General features: G+C 37.5%; 1 protein-coding gene across 5 annotated transcripts in view; it reads right to left on the bottom strand.

The window, feature by feature from the left end:
- RAD18 (RAD18 E3 ubiquitin protein ligase) overlaps positions 1–22,840 on the bottom strand; it is a 160,038-nt gene that overhangs the window by 98,994 nt on the left and 38,204 nt on the right. For all 5 annotated transcript variants that reach the window (XM_014857934.3, XM_014857933.3, XM_014857935.3 and 2 more), the window contains 2 exons: positions 20,735–21,072; positions 18,269–18,368 (listed from right to left, as the gene is read on the bottom strand). In XM_014857934.3, coding sequence (XP_014713420.3) covers positions 18,269–18,368; positions 20,735–21,072 — 438 coding nt within the window. The remainder of the gene's footprint in view (positions 1–18,268; positions 18,369–20,734; positions 21,073–22,840) is intronic.

The following is a 22,840-nucleotide window of genomic DNA, read 5'->3' as shown; positions in this document are numbered from 1 at the left end:
TAATACACTGATAAGCACTATGCTACAATTTTAAGTAACAGAGCCCTATTAAATGGCTTTTTTCTCCTCCCTCCAAAAAAACAGTTACTAAACATTATTTCTTAAAATGGAACAGAATTCAAGCTATCTAAGGGTATCAATGACTTGAGACAATTTTATAAACAGGAACTCCTTAGTGAGTTTCAATCTATTTAACCTGATTATAAGCTGGTTACCTGAGCACATTGACTGGCTCAACACTACAGCAATTAGGTGCTTACTAAATGTGTATTCAAGGTAGTCATTACAATTGCAATCATTTTTAAATGAGAATATCGAAAGTTCGGGTAAAAATTAATAGCAACTTGAAAGTAACAGGTTTATCCAAAAAAACAAGATTTTAATGAAGCTCACAGATAGAGAGAACAGACTGGTCATTGCCAGAGGCTGAGGGCGGGCTGTGGGCAAAATGGGTGAAAGGAGTCAAAAGGCACAAACTTCAAGTTACAAAATAAACAAGTCATGGGGATGGAACATACAACACGTTGACTATAGTTAACAATATAGTCATGACTGCATGACATTGTCCCATAAGCTTAGTGCCATTAGTACCATATAGCCTAGGTGTGTAGTAGACTATACCTTCTGGGTTTCTGCAAGCACTGTAAGGGAGAAAGAAATTTTCCTCTATCCTTCTGGGTTCTTCTGGCTGGTCTAAGAATTAAATTGAATAAGAAAGACTAACAGGAGAAAACAAACAAAAGTTTAACAACATGTATACATGGGAGAAATCCAGGAAAACCAAGTAACTCGCCAAAATGGCCAAAGCCCTCACCTCAAATACCATCCTTAGCTAAAGACAAAAGAAGATGCTAGGGGTGGAGAGAGTCAGAGACTTCAAAGAGAAGGAAGGCAAGTCACAGATAGGTGCTCCCAATCACAGATAGGAGCAAATATTTGGCAAACAAGTGTCTGTTAGGCCATACAGAAACAGAAGAACACAGAGGGGAGCCCAACAAACGGGCTTTTCTAGGTTCCTCACTACGTTTGCTACGTAGTTCACGTTATGCTATGCTGTGAGCTTGCTTCCTGAGACAGGTTTTTTTTTTTCTTTTAAATGCATGCAGTCAGTGTTTAGTGATTACTATTTAGTAATTCTACTAATTTAATAATTAGTAGAATTTTTTTTTTGAGGAAGATTAGCTGTGCTGTCAAGCCTCCTCTTTTTTGCTGAGGAAGGCTGGCCCTGAGCTAACATCTGTGCCCATCCTTCTCTACTTTAAATATGGGACACCTGCCACAGCATGGCTTGATAAGTGGTGTGTAGGTCCGTGCCCAGGATCCAAACCAGCAAACCCCGAGCCACCGAAGCAGAGCACATGAACTTAACTGCTACGCCACCAGGCTGGCCCCTGAGACAGGCTTTTTTATCTGAATTCTTTTATGTAGTTAAAAGGTGGGTAACAAGAAAAACTTTCTGAGTCCCTTGTTCCTGAAAAATAATCAGTCTAAAATAATCCTCATGCTAGAGACTACTTTGGGGTGGCAAATTTTGTTCCCCTTCAGTACACCCTACGATGTCTGCACAATGATGAAATCACCTGACACATTTCAAGTGACACATGACCGTACTCTATTGCATATTTGAAAGTTGCTAAGTGTGGGGGATCAGAATTGGCTGACCCAAAATGTGTCTCTTTGGCTTGATTATTTTTAGGAACAAAAGACTCTGAAACTCTGACCTTCCCCCTAAGGGCCTACAAGAATTTATGATAAAATGCTTGTCCCCAGGACAGGCCATCACCATAGGTATCTCTGGGTATCAGTAGACTGTGAGGGTCCTTGCTAAGCCCATTGTTCTCAAAGTTCTGTTTACCATTTCCATGTGAATTGCCTTCCTCTCCTTTATAGTCCCAAACCACTATCCCCAACATCCTCCTTTGTCTTTAGCTGAAGATGGTATAGGGCGGCAGCTTTAGCCATTCTAGCTGAGTTACCCAGTTTTCCTAGATTTCTCCCATGTACACACGTCATAAAGCTTTGTTTGGTTTTCTCCTGTTATTCTGTCTCATGTCAACTTAATTCTTAGGACAGGCAGAAGGACCTAGAGAGGGTAGAGCATTTATCTTCCCCCTCTACAGTTTGGCAACTTGGATGGGATAAAACTACACTGGCTGGACACTGCTCGCTCCTGGATCCCTGACAAGAGCCGGCAGGAGGTAAGAGTTCTTACCACCTCAGTCTCCTGGATCTCTGCCTGCGGGCTCCAATGGAAGCAAGCATGGTGAGGTTTTTTTTCCTTTTCTAAATTTAGATTAGCAGGAGAAAATATTGGTGAGGCTGGCTTCTTGGACTCAGCAACTCCAGGATTTGGTTGAGTGCTCATCGGTTTATTGATCCTTCTCCTCTGAGAGATAGTCACAATTTTGCCTGTCTTTCTTTTGTCATTTGTCATGAAGGCACAGGTATCACTGTAAGGCTGTTGTCTGGGAATATGTGCATAAGGTGAAAGCTGTTGCTAAGGGCATCTTGGAAGCCAAAAAGGCCACAAATTTGGCGGGCACAGGTCAAGCAGTTAAGAGCCATTAGGGTTCTCGCCACCTCAAGAAGTCTCCTATAAAAGGCTAAGCTGGTCACGGAACAGGGTAGATGACACAGGTCCCCCAGCAACCTCAAGAAAATGTCCGTGCAACGACAAGGTATTCTGTAAAACCACACACCTTCCCCAACCCTGTGGCACCTCCCTCCTAGGTATTAATTTGACTCCAGGAGACCTAAGGCTTAGCTAAAGCTCTTATATATACAAGATGAGCTTTTTTCTTTTGTCTTGTTCTGTCTTAAGAGCTTGGCTTTGTGACCTTTTTGGCCTGCACCATTAGAGGATACATGTACCGGCACACATCTTGGCAGCCAGTCGAATAGACTGGGGTTGAGACACTCTCTTTGTCTGGCTGTGTCAGCTCTCAGGGGAGTTTGTCATACAGGGTCCCAGTTGCTTTCATAAGGGGTCTTTGTAATCTCAACCTTTGTTGCTTGTGCAAGAATGGCCTTTGCTTTCTTAGACTATTTTTGGTAGTGAACTTTCTGGATCTCTTTCTGGATCTCTTTTGGGGACACCTCTTGGGTCCATGGTTAAGGTGATTGCTATGAGTCACATTTAAAATCCTGCTCAGGGAGCCAGCCTGGTGGCATAGTGGTTAGGTTCACAGGCACTGCTTTGGCGGCCCAGGGTTCATGGGTTCAGATCCCAGTCATGGATCAACTCACTGCTCGTCAGACCATGCTGTGGCAGTGTCCTACATACAAAAAACAGAGGAAGTTTGGCACAGATGTTAGATGAGGGACAGTCTTCCTCACCAAAAAAACAAAAACAAAAACAAAAACATACTTGTTAATGTGGCCAGAGGATGGATCATTTAAATTGGAAAAACTTCTAAATTGGGGGAAAAAAATATTTTGAGAGTGCTCATCATAATTGTTTTACTGGTACCTATGAAAAGGCCAAACTAAAAAGAAATAAAAAAGAAAATGACTAGCCTTAAGACCCTGACTCAGGCTACAATTAAATTGAGAAAATGTAAAAGTATAAATGGTGATAAGATTATAAAAGTTGGAACGCTTGAGCTAATTTTATATAAAGAGAGCATACCAACTTCGCCTGAGTATGTTTTAAAATGTCTGACTGGGAATGCTTCTGCTATCCAATATTATGAGACCAAAACCTACTGATAAAGTCCTAATGAAAGCTATGATTAAAGGTATAAGAGTCAATAGAATTTGTGGTTACATCTCTTTTGCCTGATTGTATTATAGGCTGTATTGTAGAGACAGATATTGTGTCTCCCTGGGGGATGTTTCTCCTGCCTGACTGTGAGACAGCATATAAATCTGCCCTTCAGGCAACAGTAATTAAACTTACAAAATGGAGGTCAATAGGGCTGCCTGAGGCCACACTTTATGAGATAAACACTAGAGGCTAATAGCAGGTGCTAATAAAAAGAATAATAAAAGCCTTCTTGTTCCTCTCAAAGTGCTCCTGGATATTAACTGAAACAAAAGATTGAGGCATTAGAAACTAATAAAGGCAAATATGCCCAGAAACTCCAACTTAAAGAAAACTTGACTGCTTTCTCTGTGCCTTCTCATTGTAGATTTTCTGCTCCCATCTTCTCTAGGAGCTGAGAGCCATTATTTGAAATGCAAATGCTTGTCTTAAACTATCGAGTTTTGTATTGCACCAGATTCATAACAAAAACTTAACAGAAGCTATAAGGTCTCTGTCTGCCTCTATCTGTGTGTTCATGTATGTCTATATGCATTTATTGTAAATGTGTCATGTTTTACCTCTGGATGGTATAATTTTTAAGAGAACTCTATTTAATTCACCTAAAGTAAGCACTTACACAAATTATTTCCAAATGTAAAGGAAGCTAACCCAAATATCTTTCAGGCTAAAGTGATATAAAATAATCTTTGGTAAATGAAAGCTTGTTTAACTTTGTTGGTTTGATTAAAATAGGCATGTCCTCAAAATTATCAGCACTGGATATGATGCAGACATGCAGCCTGGGTTTACTAGTGAAATAAGCTCATGTTATCCCTGTTACAAATGTGTCAGCAAAAATAGCTTAAAATGATAGCTTATTTTGACTAATGTGTCATGAACTTTTCATGGGTAAGCTAAACATAATTGTTGGGAACAAATGATTTAGAGTTTACGGGAAAACTTTCAGCAATAATTTATTTTATGACACGTATTTTATAACTTCCAAAATTTCTTTAGTAACTTGAAACTGTGAAGTTTTGCTTGACTAAATTAAATGATGGAAAATTCATTGAATATCTACATTATTTCTAAATAAGATAAAATATTAAACATTAATTACTAAATATAAGTTTATCTACTTTGGCCTTATAACAGAGAGACTAAAAGGTGTTTGTGTCTATTGATAACAGTCTTGTATGTTATTAAAGGATTACACTATAAAGTAACGTTTCTAGAAATTATAAAAAGTGTTTATAAATTTTCAAAGCCACAGAATGATAATGTAAAAGACAGTTCATAATTGTTTACTTATTAATTGACACTAAAAATTAAGGTTTCTAAGGGTAAAAAATTCTAGTATGTGATTAAAGTTACTAAAAATTAAAGAAAATATGTTTGCGTTCAATGAAAGTAAGATGTATATATTCAGTAAAGAAGATATAAAGAATGGAAATGTTTTTGTTTGGTTAAGATAAATTTGTCCTAAAGTACTAGGAGGAAAAAAAGGAGGCATGGGACAAATTCTGAATGTAAAAAAAAAGAAAGTTATAAAAGGTTTGTGGAGGAGGAACCCTGAGAAAAGAGTTGTGCATAGTCAAGTCTGCTAAGATTAAAGTAAAAATATCAAAAGTAAGCTAGTGCAAAATGAGAATTTGCTTTTTTCCCCTCTCTTACAATGACAATTTTCTTGAACTTTTAGTCTGCTCTTGGTAGAGATTATGAAAGGTTTTTATGTTTTAATCAAAATAAATTTCCTGAAGGGCCAGCCTGGTGGTGTAGTGGTTAAGTTCGCACGATCTGCTTTGGTGGCCTGGCGTTCGCAGGTTTGGATCCCAGGAGTGGACCTATACACTGCTCGTCAAGCCATGCTGTAGCGGCATCCCACATACAAAGCAGAGGAAGATTGGCACAGATGTTAGCTCAGCAACAATCTTCCTCAGGCAAAAAGAGGAAGAATGGCAACAGATGTTAGCTCAGAGACAATCTTCCTCACTAAAAAATGAACAAATAAATAAATAAGTTTCCTGTATTGTTTTTATCAAGTTTTTAATCACAGGTGCTAAAGTTTTATTACAGCTATTCAATTTTCTGCATTCACCTATAATTCTTTAATTGTCACTATGGTTAAATAGATAACTAAGCATTGTTTCATAGGGACCTATGATATTATGTGGGTGAATGTTACTGATATAAGTGTTTTAAAAATTATATAACATTCCTAAAACTCTGATCTCTCCTGGCTATCAGTCATAATTCTGGTTATTAAAGTATTGTATGTCACAAAATTAACCAAATTTCTTTGTCAATTGTCAGTTATTGTTTCACTCTGATGCTTTTGCAAATGTTTTCATATTCAGGGAGAGTCATGCAAAGAACTCTGACACTGACTCTAGAATACAGGTTTCCGATAAACTTTCAGATCATAAAACTGAACTGGATAAAAAAAAAAATTACAGAACTCTAATGGACAAACTGATGACTTCATGAACTGCTAACGAAAGATCAAGATCAAAAGCTGATTACATGGGACTTAATGAACTAATGAGGATGATTTTAATTTTTATGACTTTCTGTTTAAAACATTGCTGATTTTTTTAATGTTTAGTTTTTTTCAGACCTAAGGAAAACTTTTCCTCTTTTCTCTTAAGCTAACTATGACTTATTGCAATTTGGTAAATTATACTTTGGTAAACAGAATTGAAGCATTTATCTTTTTCTCCCTACCTGATCCCTCAAGAATTTGGAAACTCTTAGTGAGTGAGTATTTCCATGGTAATATAGTTATTTGCATAACTCCTTATAACAGGACACAACTGAAAACACTGGTTATATCACCAAAGCTTTGACTGGAATGTCATATTTGACAGAAACATGCAAAGACTCAGACATAACCAGACAGCTTTTGAGGAACAAAAAGATTGGCCTTTATGAAATAAAAGCCACTTGGAATTATTAGCCTGGTACCTTTGTTACAGAGTTTCCAGCAACCTGACTAGGTGAGTAAAGAAGGTCTCTTATTTGGCAGGTGCAAGGAGCCTCACTATTATGGGGAACTGCAATAGAAGAGAGAAAATTCAGTCAAATCTATAGGTATTGCAGGCAAAGTCTGATGACAAAGTCCTTGGCTTGGCTTTCCTGGCCTCAAGAGGCCTTTAAAGTTCAATCTGAGATTCCTTATAAAAAGTTCCAGCAAAGCAGGTTTAGAAAAGGCTACATGATCTGCTATTCTTGCTGCACTTATGTAAATGATTGGGCCAGATTTATTGAAACTAGATTTATTTTACAAACTAGTTAGTCTTAATTTGGCTGTCTTTTGTAAAAATGAGGGTGATTTTACAGAGAAAAATTATGTTGCAGTAAAAACTATAATACACAATTGTGGATATTAGATTCTAGTTCTGTTAATTGTCCTTGAGGGTTTTTTTCCTACCTGTAAACTGGACTGGATCCTGAATCCTTCTAGTGTCCTGAAATATCCAGGTACAAATCTCCAAACTAACATTTTCAAATTTTTTCCATCATTTTCATTTGAAATCACTGAGAAGTGAAACTACACTTTTTCCTGAAGCCCTGCAAATTGAAGCTGGGTAACTTGATATGAACTTTGCAAAGATCACCACAATAGTGTGCCTGTTGTTATGTAAGCTACTTACAAGATACCTGAATGCCTGATGACATCGTCAGACATTTCAAGCTGCAAAAGATACTTCAACCCTGACATCTAAAACTCTTAACCAGATGACCCCCAGGCTCAGAACCTGGTTTATAATTTGCTCCAACCATTAACTTTGTTTTACTTTTTGTTTCCATAGAAATGCTTCTTCTTAAATACCTTATTGCTTGCTTACACAATAAAGGCCTAACTTTGGGAGCCCACCTGCATCATGGCCTTCTAAAGTGAATTCAACTGATGTATTACCAGGACCAAGAAACGTGACCAGTGAGATTGGACAATCTACCAACTCAGCTTTTGGACTATTAAATTTCTTAAAGTTTACAAAGGACTATGAATCTTCTTAGAGTTTCAAAGGCAGGACTGTGGGGTATCAGAATTGGCCATCCCAAAACAGGTCTCTTTGGCTTGATTATTTTTAGGAACATAAGACTCCGAAAGAAATTCTGACCTTCCCCCTAGCTGGCTAAAAGATTTCATGATAAAAGGCTTGCCCACAGGACACGCCATCACCATAGGCATCTCTGGGTATCAGGAGACTGTGAGGGTCCTTGTTAAGCCCATTCTTATCAAAATTCTGTTTGCCATTTCCATGTGAATTGCCTCCTCCTCTTTCAAGTCTCAAACCACCACCCCCAACACCCTCCTTTGTCTTTAGCTGAAGATGATATTTAAGGTGGCAGCTTCAGCCATTCTGGCTGAGTTTCCCAGTTTTCCTGGGTTTCTCCCATGTATACATGTTATAAAGCTTTGTTTGACTTTCTCCTGTTATTCTGCCTCATGTCAATTTAATTCCTAGGCCAGGCAGATGCACCTAGAGATGGCCGAGGATTTATCTTCCTCCCCTACATTAGACAACAGATCTTGAAAGTACTCATCACAAGAAAAGAAAGAATTCTGTAACTATGTACAGTGATGGAATATTAACTAGACTTATTGTGGTGATCACTTCACAATATACACAAATATTGAATCACTATGTTGTATACCTGAAACTAATATAATGTTGTATGTCAATTATACCTTAATAAATAATAAAAAAAGACTTTACAAAGGACTTGTATACAACTAGTTCACACAAGGCCATGCTACCCAAACTTAATGTATCTCAGAACCACCAGGCAAGCTTACTTAAAATGCAGATTCTCGGTCACTTCTCCACATCATGCACCAATGCTGATTCTGTTCTGAAGTGGAGACCTAAAATCTTAATAAAGATTCCACAGGGAAAATCTGAATCAAATGGTCCAAAGACCATACTGAGACAAACCGTACAGTTTAATATAGACTGAAAACAACCAAACATTTCTCTAATGACCAACAGTACCATTCCTGGCTAAATTACTTCTTTTATGCTCTACTGATAAATTTAAAAAGCCAAAGATAACTATTTAACTGTAGAAAGACCTGCAAAACCTCAACAGATTACAGTTTTCTAAAAATTGCTTTTCTTATAATGCCAGCTCATTGAACTCTACAAGACTGATATGATTATGGCTAAATAAAGTCACAGAGGGAGCAAGAGCTGAAACATTTTATAGGAGTTTATACAAGCACATTGTAAGGGACAATTCATTAAGTCAGTATCTAAAACATTTATTTTATCAAGGATAGATGATTAAACTCATGACTATAAAATTCTAATGGAAAACTGTACTGTTCACTGGCACTTAGAATGAAAAGTACCAGAAGAAATGAATGATTTTTCTCAAGAATTTTAAAATATGAAGCCTGATAAATGTTTCCCAAAACACGAAAATGACACTGGTTTTTCTTCCATTATTTAGTGAAACAGAGTAACACATTTCAGGGTCCTCAGAATCTGAGGACATCAAAAGGTACAGTATTCTTTGAATCAACAGATACGAATCTATAGGAGTTAAGGGTCCTTGTCCACATTGAAGAGATGGCCTGTCAGGGCATTGTGGGGAAAGTTTTTTAAATGTCAGAGGCTCTTTTACGTGACCAGACCCCAAGACTAGGATGTAACTAAAGAGAAATACGGCTCAATGTTTCCCTAAGTGTATCTTCAGAAACACTATAGTTTTGCAAGATGTAAGTTATGAAAGCAAAAAGGTTTTGGGGTCAAACAAATTTAGAAATTACAGGATTAAACAAAATCCAACAATTAGATTTGATGTAGGACTTCTCAGAGCCTACAATACACTAACTTGTATAGTGAATCTTTCTCTAAGAGGGAAATACAGTATGCAGTGCAGTGCAGTGTAGCTGCACTACAGAGCAACTGGCAGGACTATAATATTCCATGGAGCAGGATTTGGAACCACTATTGGAACCTGAACTTAATCATACATGGATGAGTATGCCTTTGGATAAAGTGACAGAGCTAAGTGTGTTAGAAGAAACATGATGCATGCCTCTAGGAAAAGAGAAGTCCAAGCAAGATTACCAGTGCTGATTCCTTACACTTCAAGGAGAAAATGCTCAGCATCTATACTCCCAACTCATTCTTTAGGAAGAAACATTTCTAAAGAGAAATGCAAGTCTCAAATTTTCATGACTTATGGGAAATAATCCTGGGGACGACCCAATTTCATTTATTCCAAATCTTGACTAACTAAACAACCTAAAAATCTAAATTTTATTCTTGTCAATAATCTTAGCCACTAGGAGGGGGGATTGTGTACACGAGACTGCACAAGGACCTGCTGCAGGGATTTGTGGAGGTATCTCAGGACCTGGGAGCCACCACGGATAAGACACAGGGACGAAGGAGGAGGTCAGGTGCAGAAGCACAGCCCCCAGGCCCTCCATCTGTACTTTAATGGAGGAGGGCCAATCTTACCTATTTTATACATTACGGCTCATTGTAACATTTCATTTGAATAAAAGGTTCTGCTAGGGGAAAAAAGTTAACTATCAAGCTAAAAACACTATGATAAGGAATGTCAACTGATGTCCCCCACTGTAAATTAATAAAGCATCATTATGTTTTATATGTTAGGTTTTGTAAGTAGTGACAACATGAATTTGTCCCTCAGAACCTTCATTCACTCCAGATTCACCCCCAAAAATTAATGGACACTATTTTACCTTTAATCACAAAAAAATAACACAATGGCCCTACCTTATTAAAATGGCTTTTGGAAAATATTCTTCCAAGTCCTTCAAAACAGACCAAACAGAGCGAGGTTCAAGATAGCAGTGAAGGAAGATCCTAAACTCACCTCCTCCCACAGACACAAGAAACCTACAATAACATTCAGAATAATTCCCTCCAAAAGGGACCTGAAAATTAGGTGAACAGAACCCCGAGAACAAACGATAAAAAGCATCGAAACAGGTAAAAGAGGCAGAGTCACAGGCTCACAAAACAACCACACCCCAGCTGCAGCAATCCACAACTAGGAGAGATCTCAAAGGTAAAAAATGTCTCCCTGAGGAGTAAGGGGTTCGAGCTCCACATCAGGCACCCCAACCTTTAGATCTTGCACAGGAGAGAGGAGCCCCCAAAACACTGGGCTTTGAAAATCAACAGGGATTATGTCCAGGAAAATTATAAAACTATAGGGAACAGAAAACCCACTGTTAAAGGGCTCATGTGCAAACTCACTTGACCCAGAAACCAGCACAAAACCACCAGTTTGAATAGTGCATAGATCACAGGTGAAGGAGACCCATTTATTAATCTTAAAGCATCTGCCAGAGTCAGAAATCAGCCAGGACTCTCCCAGGAACTGAGACAATGGCAGGAGCCACCTGTGCGATATTAATCTACCTTGCTAATACCAGTGCTGGCAGGTGCCATTCTGGAATTCTCCCTCTAACCTGACAGCACCAGTGAGTGCACCCCACTGAAAATTCCGCATACCAAAGTACTGGCAGCAGTCTAGGACACACCTCACAGATGGGTAAGGATCAGCTCTGCCCACCAACATGCAGCAGCTGCAGTGCTGCCACAACAGTAGGGTGCATGCAATCCACACATGTGACACTGCTTGCATGCCTGGCTAAGGTGGCCAGGGAAGACTGCCCTTCTGGGCCCCAGAGGCAATCTCCTACATAAGGCCACTCCTTCAAGACTGGGAGAAGTAGCTGACTTAGCTATTACATAGAAACAAACAGAATTAGGCAAAATGAAGAGACAAAGGGATATAGTCCACATGAAAGAATAAGACAAAATATCAGAAAAAGAACTAAACGACACAAAGATAACTACTCTACCTGATAAATAGTTCAAAGTAATATTTGTAAATATGCTCACCAAACTCGGGAGAAGAATGAATGAACAAAGTGAGAACTTCTACAAAGAGAAAATAAAGTAGCAATCAGAGTTGAAGAATACAATAACTAAAATGAAAAATACACTAGATGCAATCAATAGCAGTCTAGGTGACACAGAAGAACAGATCAGTAACCTTGAAGACAGGGCCGTGGAAATCATCCAACCAGAACAGCAAAAGGAAAAAAGAATTAAGAAAAATAAGGCTAGGGGCCGGCCCCATGGCCAAGCAGTTAAGTTTGCACACTCCGCTGTGGCAGCCCAGCGTTTCAGTGGTTTGAATCCTGGGTGCAGACATGGCACCACTCAACAAGCCATGCTGAGGCAGCGTCCCACATGCCACAACTAGAAGGACCCACAATTAAAATATACAACTATGTCCTAGGGGGCTTTGGGGAGAAAAAGGAAAAAAAATAAAATCTTTAAAAAAAAAAAAGAAAAATGAGGCTAGTCTAAGAAACGTCTGGGACAACATCAAGCATACCAATATTCACATTATAGGGGTCCCAGAAGGAGAAAAGAGAGAGAAAGCAGAAAACTTAATTGAAGAAATAATGGCTGAAAACTTCCCTAACCTGGGTAAGAAAAAAGACATTCAGGTCCAGGAAGCAAAGAGAACCTTAAATAAGATGAACCCAGAGAGCCACACCCAGATACATTATAATTAGAATGTCAAAAGTTAAAGAGAATCTTAAAACCAGCAAGAGAAAAACAACTAGTTACATACAAAGAAACCCCCATAAGACTATGAGCTGATTTTTCAGCAGAAAATTTACAGGCCAGAAGGGAGTGGCACAATATAGTCAAAGTGCTGAAAAGAAAAAACTTACAACTAAGAATACTTTACCCAACAAGGTTACCATTCAGAATTCAAGGAGAGATAAAGACTTTCCTGAATAACCAAAAGCTAAAGGAGTTTATCATCGCTAACCCAGCCTTACAAGAAATGTTAAAGGCAGTTCTTTAAGAGGAAAAGAAAAGGCCATAACTTGAAATAAGAAAATATATGAAAGAGAAAAATCTCACTGGTAATGGCAAATATATGTAAAAGTAGTTTATTAACACTTACAAAGCTAGTAGGAAGGTTAAAAGATAAAAATAGTAATATCAACTATAACTACAATAATTAAAGGATACACAACATAAAAAGATGTAAAATATGACATCAGAAACATAAAAATGGGAGAGGGAGTAAAAATGTAGAGCCTTTAGGATGTGTTCAAACCTAAGCAACCATCGACTTAAAATAGACTGCTATGTATAAAGGTTCTTACACATGAACCTCATAGTAACCACAAACCAAAAACCTGTAATAGAGACACAAAAAATAAAGACAAAGGAATACAAACATAACATTAAAGGAAGTCATCAAACCACAAAGGAAGAGAGCAAGAGAAGAACTACAAAAACAACCACAGAACAATTAACAAAATGGCAATAAGTATATACCTATCAATAATTACTTTAAATGAAAATGAACTAAATGCTCCAATCAAAAGATACTGGGTGGATGAAGGGATTAAAAAAAAAGATCTATCTATATGCTGCCTACAAGAGACTCACTTTGGATCTAAAGTCTCACACAGACTAAAATTGAAAGGATGGTAAAAAGATATTCCATGAAAATGGAAATTAAAAGAAAGCTGGAATAGCAAGACTTATATAAGACAAAACAGACTTTAAAACAAAGATTGTAACAAGAGACAAACAAGAGCATTATATAATAATACAGGAGTTAATCCAACAAGATATAACATGTGTCAATATCTACGGACTCAACATATGAGCACCTAAATATATAAAGCAAATATAAACAGACATAAAGGGAGAAATTGACATTAATACAATAACCATAGGAGACTTTAATACTCCACTTACATCAATGGATAGATCATCCAGACAGAAAATCAACAAGGAAACAACAGTCTTAAATAACACATTAAACAGATGAACTTAATAGATATCTACAGAACATTACAACTAAAAAGAGGAGACGACACATTCTTTTCAAGTGCACATGGGACATTGTCCAGGACGAATCACATTAGGCCACAAGTCTAAATAAATTTAAGAAGACTGAAATCATATCAAGCATTTTTTCCGACCAATGGTATGAAACTAGAAATCACTCACAAGAAGAAAACTGAAAAAGCAAAAACACATGGAGACTAAACAACATGCTACTAAACAACCAATGGTTCAATGAAGAAATCAAAGAAGCAATTAAAAAGTACTCTGAAACAAATGAAGTGGCAACACAACAGTCCAAAATCTATGGAATGCGGCAAAAGTAGTTCTAAGAGGGAAGTTCATAGCAATACAAGTCTATCTCAAGCAACAAGCAAAAATTCAAATAAACAATCTAACATTACACCTAAAGGAACTAGAAAAAGAAGAACAAACGAAGCCCAAAGTTAGTATAAAGAAGGAAATAATAAAGATCAGAGCAGAAATAAATCAAAGAGACTAAAAGAACAACAGAAAAGATCAATGAAACTAAGAGCTGGTTTTTTGAAAAGATAAAATTGATAAACCCTTAGCCAGATTGATGAAGAAAAAAGAGAGAGGGCCCAAATGGAATAAAACACGAAATGAAAGAGAAGTTACAACTGATACCACAGAGATGCAAAAGATTATGACAGTCTACTATGAACAATTCTACCAACAAATTGGATAGCCTAGAAGAAATGGATAAATTCTTAGAAACATACAATCTTCCAAGACTTAATCAGGAAGAAAAAAGATCTGAACAAATCAATTAGTAGTAATGAAATTGAATCAATAATCAAAACACTCCCAACAAACTAAAGTCCAGGACCAGACAGCTTCACAACTGAATTCTACCAAACATTTAATGAAGAGTTAATAGTTATTCTTCTCAAATTATTTCAAAAAACTGAAGAGCAAGGAATACTTCCAAATTCATTTTACAAGGCCAGCATTACCTTGATACCAAAACCAGAAAAAGACAGAAAAAATAAAAAAAAGAAAATTATAAGCCAATACCCCTAATGAACCTAAGACACAAAAATCCTCAACAAAATAATAACAAATTGAATTCAGCAATACATTAAAAGGATCATACACCATGATCAAGTGAGATTTTTTCCAGGGATGTGAGGACAGTTCAACGTCTGTAAATCAATCAACATGATACACCATATTAACAAAACGAAAGATAAAAATCATATGATCATCTCAAAAGAGAAGAGAAAGCATGTGGCAAAATTCAACATACATTTATGATTAAATAAATCTCAACTAAGTGTCTATAGAGGGAACATACTTCAACATAATAAAGTCCATATATGACAAATCCACATCTCACATACTCAACGGTGAAAAGCTGAAACTCTTTGGTTTAAGATCAGGAACACAACAAGGATGCTCACTCTCGAGACTTTTATTCAAAATAGTATTGGAAGTCCTACCCACAGCATTTAGGCAAGAAAAAGAAATAAAAGGCATCCAAACTTGAAAGGAAGAAGTAAAACTCACTATTTGCAGATGATATGGCACTACACAGAAAACCTTAAGACTCCACCAAAAAAATAACTAGAACTAGTAAATGAATTCAGTAAAGTTACAGGATACAAAATTAATATACAGAAATCTGTTGCCTTTCTATACACAAAGAAGAAAATATCAGAAAGAGAAATTAAGAGAACAATCCCATTTATAACTGCACTAAAAAGAATAAAATACCTAGGAATAAACTTAACCAAGGAGGTGAAAAGCCTATACTCTGAAAACTATAAGATGCTGAAGAAATAAACTGAAGATGACACAAAAAAATGGAAAGATATACCATGCTCATGGATTGGAAGAATTAATATTGGTAAAATGTCCATACTACCCAAAGCAATCTATAGTTGCAATGAAATGCCTATTAAAATGCCAATGGTTTTTCACAGAACAAATAATCCTAAAATTTAAATGAAACCACAAGAGACTATGAATAGCCAAAGCAATCTCGAGAAAGAAGATTAAGGCTGGAGGTATCATACTCCCTGATTTTAAACTATACTACAAAGCTATAGTAATCAAAACAGTACGGTACTGACAAAAATACAGATCAACGGAGTAGAATAGAGAGCTCAGAAATAAAGCCACACATATATGGTCAATTAATCTTCAACAGAGGGGGCAAGATATACAATGGGAAAAAGATAGTCTCTTCAATAAATGGCGCTAGGAAAACCAGACAGCTATACACAAAAGAATGAAACTGGACCACTATCTTACACCACACAGAAAAGTAAACTCAAAATGGATTAAAGAATTGAATGTAAGACCTGAAAACACAAAACACCTAGCAAAAAACACAAGCAGTTTTGACATCAGTATTAGCAATATTTTTTTCAGATACGTCTCCTCAGGCAAAGGCAACAAAAGCAAAAATAAACAAACAGGACTATATCAAACTACAAAGCTTTTGCACAGAGAAGAAAACTATCAGCAAAACAAAAGGCAACCTACTGAATGGGAGGAGATATTTGCAAATAATATATCTGATAAGGGGTTAATATCCAAAATATATAAAGAACTCATATAACTTAATATCCAAAAAACAATCCAATGAAAACAATAGGCAGAAGACCTCAATAGACATTTTTCCAAAGAAGACATACAGATGGCCACCAGGCATATGAAAAGGTGCCCAACATCACTAATCATCAGCGAAATGCAAATCAAAACCCCAATGAGATATCACCTCCCACCTGTCAGAATGGCTATCATCAAAAAGACAAAAAATAACAAGTGTTGGCAAGGATGTGGAGAAGTTGGTGGGAATGAAAATTGGTGAGGGCAACAGTACCAAGGTTCCTCAAAAAATTAACAATAGAATGACCATATGATCCAGCCATTCCACTTCTGGTTATTTACCTGAAGAAAACAAAAACATTAGTTTGAAAAGATATATGTACTCCTATGATCATCGCAGCATTATTTACAATAGCCAAGATATAGGAGCAACCTAAGTGCCCATCAACAGATGAATGGATAAGATGTGGTATGTGTATATCTCTGTGTGTGTGAGAGTATGTGTGTGTGTGTGTGTGTGTGTGTGTGTGTGTGTGTGTGTGTGTGTGTGTGTGTGTGTGTGTGTGTGTGTGTGATGGAATATTACTCAGCCATAAAAAAGAATGAAATGTTGCTATTTGTGACAACATGGATGGACCTAGATGGTATTACGCTAAGTGAAATAAGTCAGACAGAGACAGACAAATACCGTATGATTTCACTTACATGTGGAATCTAAAAAACAAAACAAATGAACAAACAAAACAAAACAGACTCGTGGATACAGAAAACAAACTGTTGGTTGCCAGAGGGGCGGGGGATGGTGGGCTGGGTGACATAGGTGAAGGGAATTAAAAGGTACAAACTTTCAGTTATAAAATAAATAAGCCATGGGATTGTAATATACAGCACAGGAAATACAGTCAATAATATTGCACAACTTTATAGGGAGACAGATGGTAACTGGACTTACTGTGATGATCATTTCATAATGTTTACAAATATCAAATCATTATGTTGTACAACTGAAACTAACATAATGCCGTATTTCAATAAAACTGCAATTTAAAAAAAAAAAGACCAAATATAAGAGCCAATCATTCTATTGATCCCCACCTCCTGGATACCATTAATTTCTTGTTTCCCTTTTCTCCTTTTCCAGGTCTCTCTGAATTACCACCTATTCTCTCCCCTTCCCTCCTGTCTCAGAAAAGGATTCTTTCTGCATGTCAAGGATAACTTCATCACTGGACTCTTGATCCCTTCAGCTCCCAACCTTGTTCCATATATCATCTGCTCTCTCCCCAGACAGAGTGAAAGGAAAGAGACCAAAGGCTTAAACAATTTCTATTTTAAAAAATGAAACCTTCCTTGATCTTGCTGCTTACCCCTTCCCCAAACTACCCTCTCCTCCCTCTTCCCTCATCATCAGATTCATCCAATTTGCAGCTTCTGCTTCCTTATTGTCTTTATTAACCACTGACTACTTAACACCGCGCAATTTAACTTTGACTAAAATTTCATTCCTAACCAACTTATATGTACAGTAATAGTGGCCTAGTTTAACAAATTACTGTGACTTTGAAGTATAAGGGAGGTCCAGAGCAGCTTAATCCTGGGCGCAAATTTTGAGACAACTTATTAGTTCTGTCACGTGGGTGGCTGTGGGTGGGGGGTGGAGGACTTCACATTTCATAATACACTTTTGTAGCTTTTTACATCATGTGTATATAACTGCCTAATCGGGAAAAAGTTTTTTTAAAAAAAAAGCTTGACTTAAAATTTTAAAACTTCTGAGCATCCTAAGAACCAAAGAAAGATTTTATATGTTCTATACTCAGAGTCTAACCTTGCTTTCTTTGGCCACGAGGCTTTATGGTAGTTCTAAAATTCTAAGAGAAGAAAATAAGAAAAGAATAGAATTCTAAGTCACTAATTTCTCGTTAGCACATAATATAGTTAATTATATTTGGCACAGTGGAGTTGAGGAAAGAACCAGGAGAAGGAAGGGAAGAGTAGGCTAACGATAAAGCACAGAGGCACCTGGCTAAAGTGGCTCGATGGTTATGCCAAACTTTCTTACCTTCTGAGGCTTTCTTTCTTTTCTTCACGTGATAAACAGCTGTCTAGGTGCTTATTAATGTGATTTTCTGGAATGCTAACGCCACAAACAGGACAATCCACTGTATTTTTTTAAAAGAGAAAGAGAGACTTTATTATTTGTAGAAAGGGCAAAAATAATATAACCTGGCATCTTTCAGCAATTAAGATAAAAAATAGAATTCCAACCTTAACACACACTTAGAAAAGCAGAATAGAAAAAGAATGACATCTCAGGGCAACAGGAGTGGACAGCCTGGTTACTGGGTAATGGTTAAATTGTAACAAGCCACACAATTAGAACCCTGCCCCTGAAGGAAGAGATTGTTAAAAAGTTTGGAACTTCATTTTTTAGAAAATTCTTTGGTTAAGTCTTTTCTACCAAGCTGTGACCAAACTATAAAACTAATCTTAAGTGTCCGCAAGTCTTAGAAGCCACCTAGGTTTAGCACCAAGCACTCCTAACCCCCTAAGTGAGGCACACCTGGCCAGGGGCAGCAAGGGGGTAGGGGAAGCTAGATTAAATCATTTGTTGGTTTGGGCCAACTACTGCTCAATTTATCAACGGTTACAAATTCATTAATTTAGCTCTCATTTGTAATTACAAATGTGGTGTTAAAATTAGAGAAGGCAATCATGCTCAAACTGTCTCACAGAGCTGCAGGAATCTGTGGAGGCATCTCAGGGCCTAGGGAACACCCTGGATAACAGGCAGGGACGAAGCGCGATGTCAGCTGGCACAGGACAACCCTCAGGCCCTCCATCTCTACCTTAGTGGAGTAGGGCCAATCTTATTTATTTACATATTATGGTTTGTGAGATAATAGAAAATATATATTGGTCTCTACCCCTGGTTCCTGGGACAGAGCTCGTAAAGTCTTTGTAATTTCCTAAGTGATAAGAGCATAGCCTGTTGGTGAGAGAGAGAGAGAGAGAGTGTGAGTGTGTGTGTGTAGATGCAGCAGTCTTGTAGGACTGAGCCCTTAACTTGTGGTATCTGATGCTATCTCCAGGTAGACAGTGTCAGAATTGAGTTAAATTATAGGACACCCAGCTGGTGTTGCAGAGAATTGCTTGGTGTGGGGGAAAACCTCCACACTTCTGGTGACCAGAAGCATCAGAAGTGTGAGGGTTCTGTGTGAACAGTGAAGGAGACTCACTGGGAAGGAGACAAAAAAGGGAAGAACTGGATTTTTCCCTGCACAGGAGGGGAAGAACTGACTTTTTCCAATACATGGTTCGTTGGAAGATTTCATTTGAAAAAAAAGGTTCTGCTAAGGGAAAAAAATTAACTATCAAACTAAAAACTCTACACTAAGAACTGTCAATTGACAAAAAGACTGACCAAGGATAAGATATGCTGGAAAATGCAAGTAAAATTTACACATCCTTATGAAATTTAATCACCTGAGTACTAAGAAACTAATTTCAACCTATCTAAGTTTAATAAACCCTAATGGCCCAGGACTGTGTGTGGCAGGTGTGCACTAAAGATTCCAAAACAGTTTCTGCCTAAAAGGTGCTCTGAACTTGACTGGCAAAAAAAGACAAACAAAAGGCTAAACAAGGTGACATATTCATTAACAAGCAAATTGTGCACAAAATAGTCCAGAAAAAAACTACTGTGACATGGTACTGATGTGAGATATCAATATTGTCTAAGATAACCAAAGAAAGGTTAGGATCTAGACAGTCCAGAAAGGTAGAACAGGGTCGGCAAACAGTTTGTAAAGGGCCAGCAAAGATGATAAACTCTGCAGGTCAGACGGTCTCTGTTGCAACTACTCCACTCTGCGCCATAGGGTGAAAGCAGTCATAAACAATATGTAAACTTGTTGGCTTTACCCACACAGATGGATGTGGCTGTGTCCCAGTGAACCTTTTACAAAAATAGGTGGCAAGCCAAACCTGGCCTAAAGGCGGAAATCTGCCAATCCTTGGAGGTATTCAAGGAATAGCGGGGAGATGCGATTGGCTAGAAAGTAAGGATTTTTGAGAGGCAGAGGTGAGAAATAAGGCCAGACAGCTAAGACAGGGGTCAAATCATCAAAGGCTTTCAATGCCAGGCAGAATAACCTGGAAGTGTTCAAGTAGTAGTAGATAATAAGAATAAAAGAGCTCTTTAAGATTAAACTGGAATTGATAGGAAGGATGAGGGGGGAATTAAAAAGGTGGAAAATGAAACCTACTATAACACTCCAAGTATGAACTCTTTAAAATTGCTTCATTTTTGCAGCAATCAGCCTGAATTCATATTCGATGAGAGAAAAAAGAACAAACATATCTGGAAGCATTGCCTACATTAATCTCTGAGATTGTTATAAGGTGAAATCTGGTTTGCCCTTTCTCGTTCCTTCCCCCTCAAAAATTCTGCCTATTTATTCTCGTCCTGTGGGATGAAAAGATTTCCATTATGTAAGAAAATACACACATTAAAATAATTTCCTACCTTTAGTAACTTGTTTCAAAGTCGACGTAGAGGGTGTCTCAGGAACATTAGCATCCAAGGAGCCTAGAGTTGTCTTTTCTACAGAAGGTGTCTCTTTGGTCTTGGCAGAAGTGCTCACTTCTTTTTGAGGGCTGAATTTGCTTTCATTCTCTTTTATCAACAACTCCGACGTAGAACCACCAGTTTCTCTGGTCAAGAAATTCTCCATTAACCTGCTTCCTTGCTTTAAAGAATGCCTGAAAGCTACAGGAGTGTGCACTTTGGCAGCAAGGTTTTTTGAAGAGGAGGAAGCAGGAGATATGGGTGGTGACTCCAAGGCAAACTGCAAGAGATGATTCCTTGAAGCACAAAAAAAACAACAGATAATTAAGATATCAAGTTATGTATAATAAGTTAACTGACATAAGCTATTTTCCCAATTAACACTTGTTTCTATGAAATATGGAAAACAAAAAACAAGCCAGTGTTTCCTCTAGAATAAAATACAAAGCAATAAATATGACTTAAAAAGCAGTTCATCTGTCTATAAAAGAAAATAGAGGGACTTCAGATTCTGACTATACAGAATAGCTGGTGTGAAACTTATTCTTCAACTATAAATAACTTTAAAATGTGGACAAAACATATAAAATAACTGTTTGTAAGCACGGGCTATAATCAACACCAGGCTACCATCAGAAGAGAGAAATAGGAGCTGATCCAACGTTCCCCCAAGAATTTCCCTGGAAGCCTTTTCTGGCAGTTGGGTATTGAGCTAAAGTTGAAACAGGGACCAGTGATCTCACTGGGTAGAGGGAACAGAGATCAAAGTTCTGGGCAAAGGATTAGAAAGACAGGGTGCTGGACAGGAGGTAGCCACAGAAAGGGAACCCCAAAAGTCTCCTTAGAAATTCTCATCAATTCCTGATCATCTCCAGAGCTGCACAAGCATAAGACAAAATCACAGGATACCTGGTAGCAGGCAGATGCTGAGAAGCTGAGATTCCAAAGGTCAGAGCTGGAAAGTTGTTGGAGTTCAAGCCCAGCCAAAGCTGAGAGACCTTGATGAAGACCCTAAACATTCAGCTGAAATGCCACAAAGGCCACATCTTAGAAAGAAGGACCACACTCTAGAAATATAAACAAAACTGAAATAGAGCAAACCTAGCAAAAAACTAAACCAGGCCTTAGCAGAATAAAAGTGAAAAGCTAGTAATTTAACTGCCTGTCAGAATAAAATTCAACATCTTTCAAAGAAAAATAAATCACAGCCTAACATTTCATCCACAATGTTCAACACACATTTAAAAATTACTAGATACACAAAGAAGCAAGAAATTAGTGACTAATCAAGAGATAAAATAGTCAATGGAAGTAGATCCAGAGGTGATCCAAAGAGTAGCTTAGAAGACAAGGATTTCAAAATAACTATGACGAATGTTAAAGAAAAAAGATAAAAAAATAGACAAATGAATAAAAAGGTAGCGTATTTCAAGAGGGAATTAAAATCTATCCCCAAAAGGATAAAACAAAGAAAATGAAACCTAAGCATATCATAATCAAATTGCGAAAAAAATTAAAGAGAAAAATCTTGTAAACAACCAGAGGAAAATAAGACATACTACCTCCAAGGCATGGTTTCTCAACACTGGCACTTTTGACACCTTGATTCAAATAATTTTCTGTTGTGAGGGACTGTTCTGTGCATTGTAGGAATGTCAGTAGCATCCCCCAGCCCGCAAGGTTGAGACAACCAAAACATATCCAGATATTACCAAATGTCCCCTGGGCGCAGGGGTAAAGGAGAAGGCAAAATCACCCCCAGTTAAGAATCATTGCTCTAAGGAAACAACAGGAAGAACTCCCACTGACTTCTCAACAAAAACTATGGAAGCAAGAAGACAACAGAACGACATCTTTAAAGTACAGAAAGAAAACAAAACTGCCAAGAATTCTATTCCCATGAAAATATTCTTCCAAAATGAAATCAAAACACATTCTCAAGCAAACAAAAGCTAAGGGAATTCCCCACCAGTAGACAAGTAATACTACAAGAAAAGTTCTTCACCTGAAAGAAAATGATCCTAGATGCAAGCACAAAAATGTCAACAAGAATCAACAGCTCCA

The sequence above is a fragment of the Equus asinus genome, chromosome 21 (assembly GCF_041296235.1).
Source record: "Equus asinus isolate D_3611 breed Donkey chromosome 21, EquAss-T2T_v2, whole genome shotgun sequence".
Classification (NCBI taxonomy): Eukaryota; Metazoa; Chordata; class Mammalia; order Perissodactyla; family Equidae; genus Equus; species Equus asinus.
This window is presented reverse-complemented; position numbering and strand designations above follow the sequence as displayed.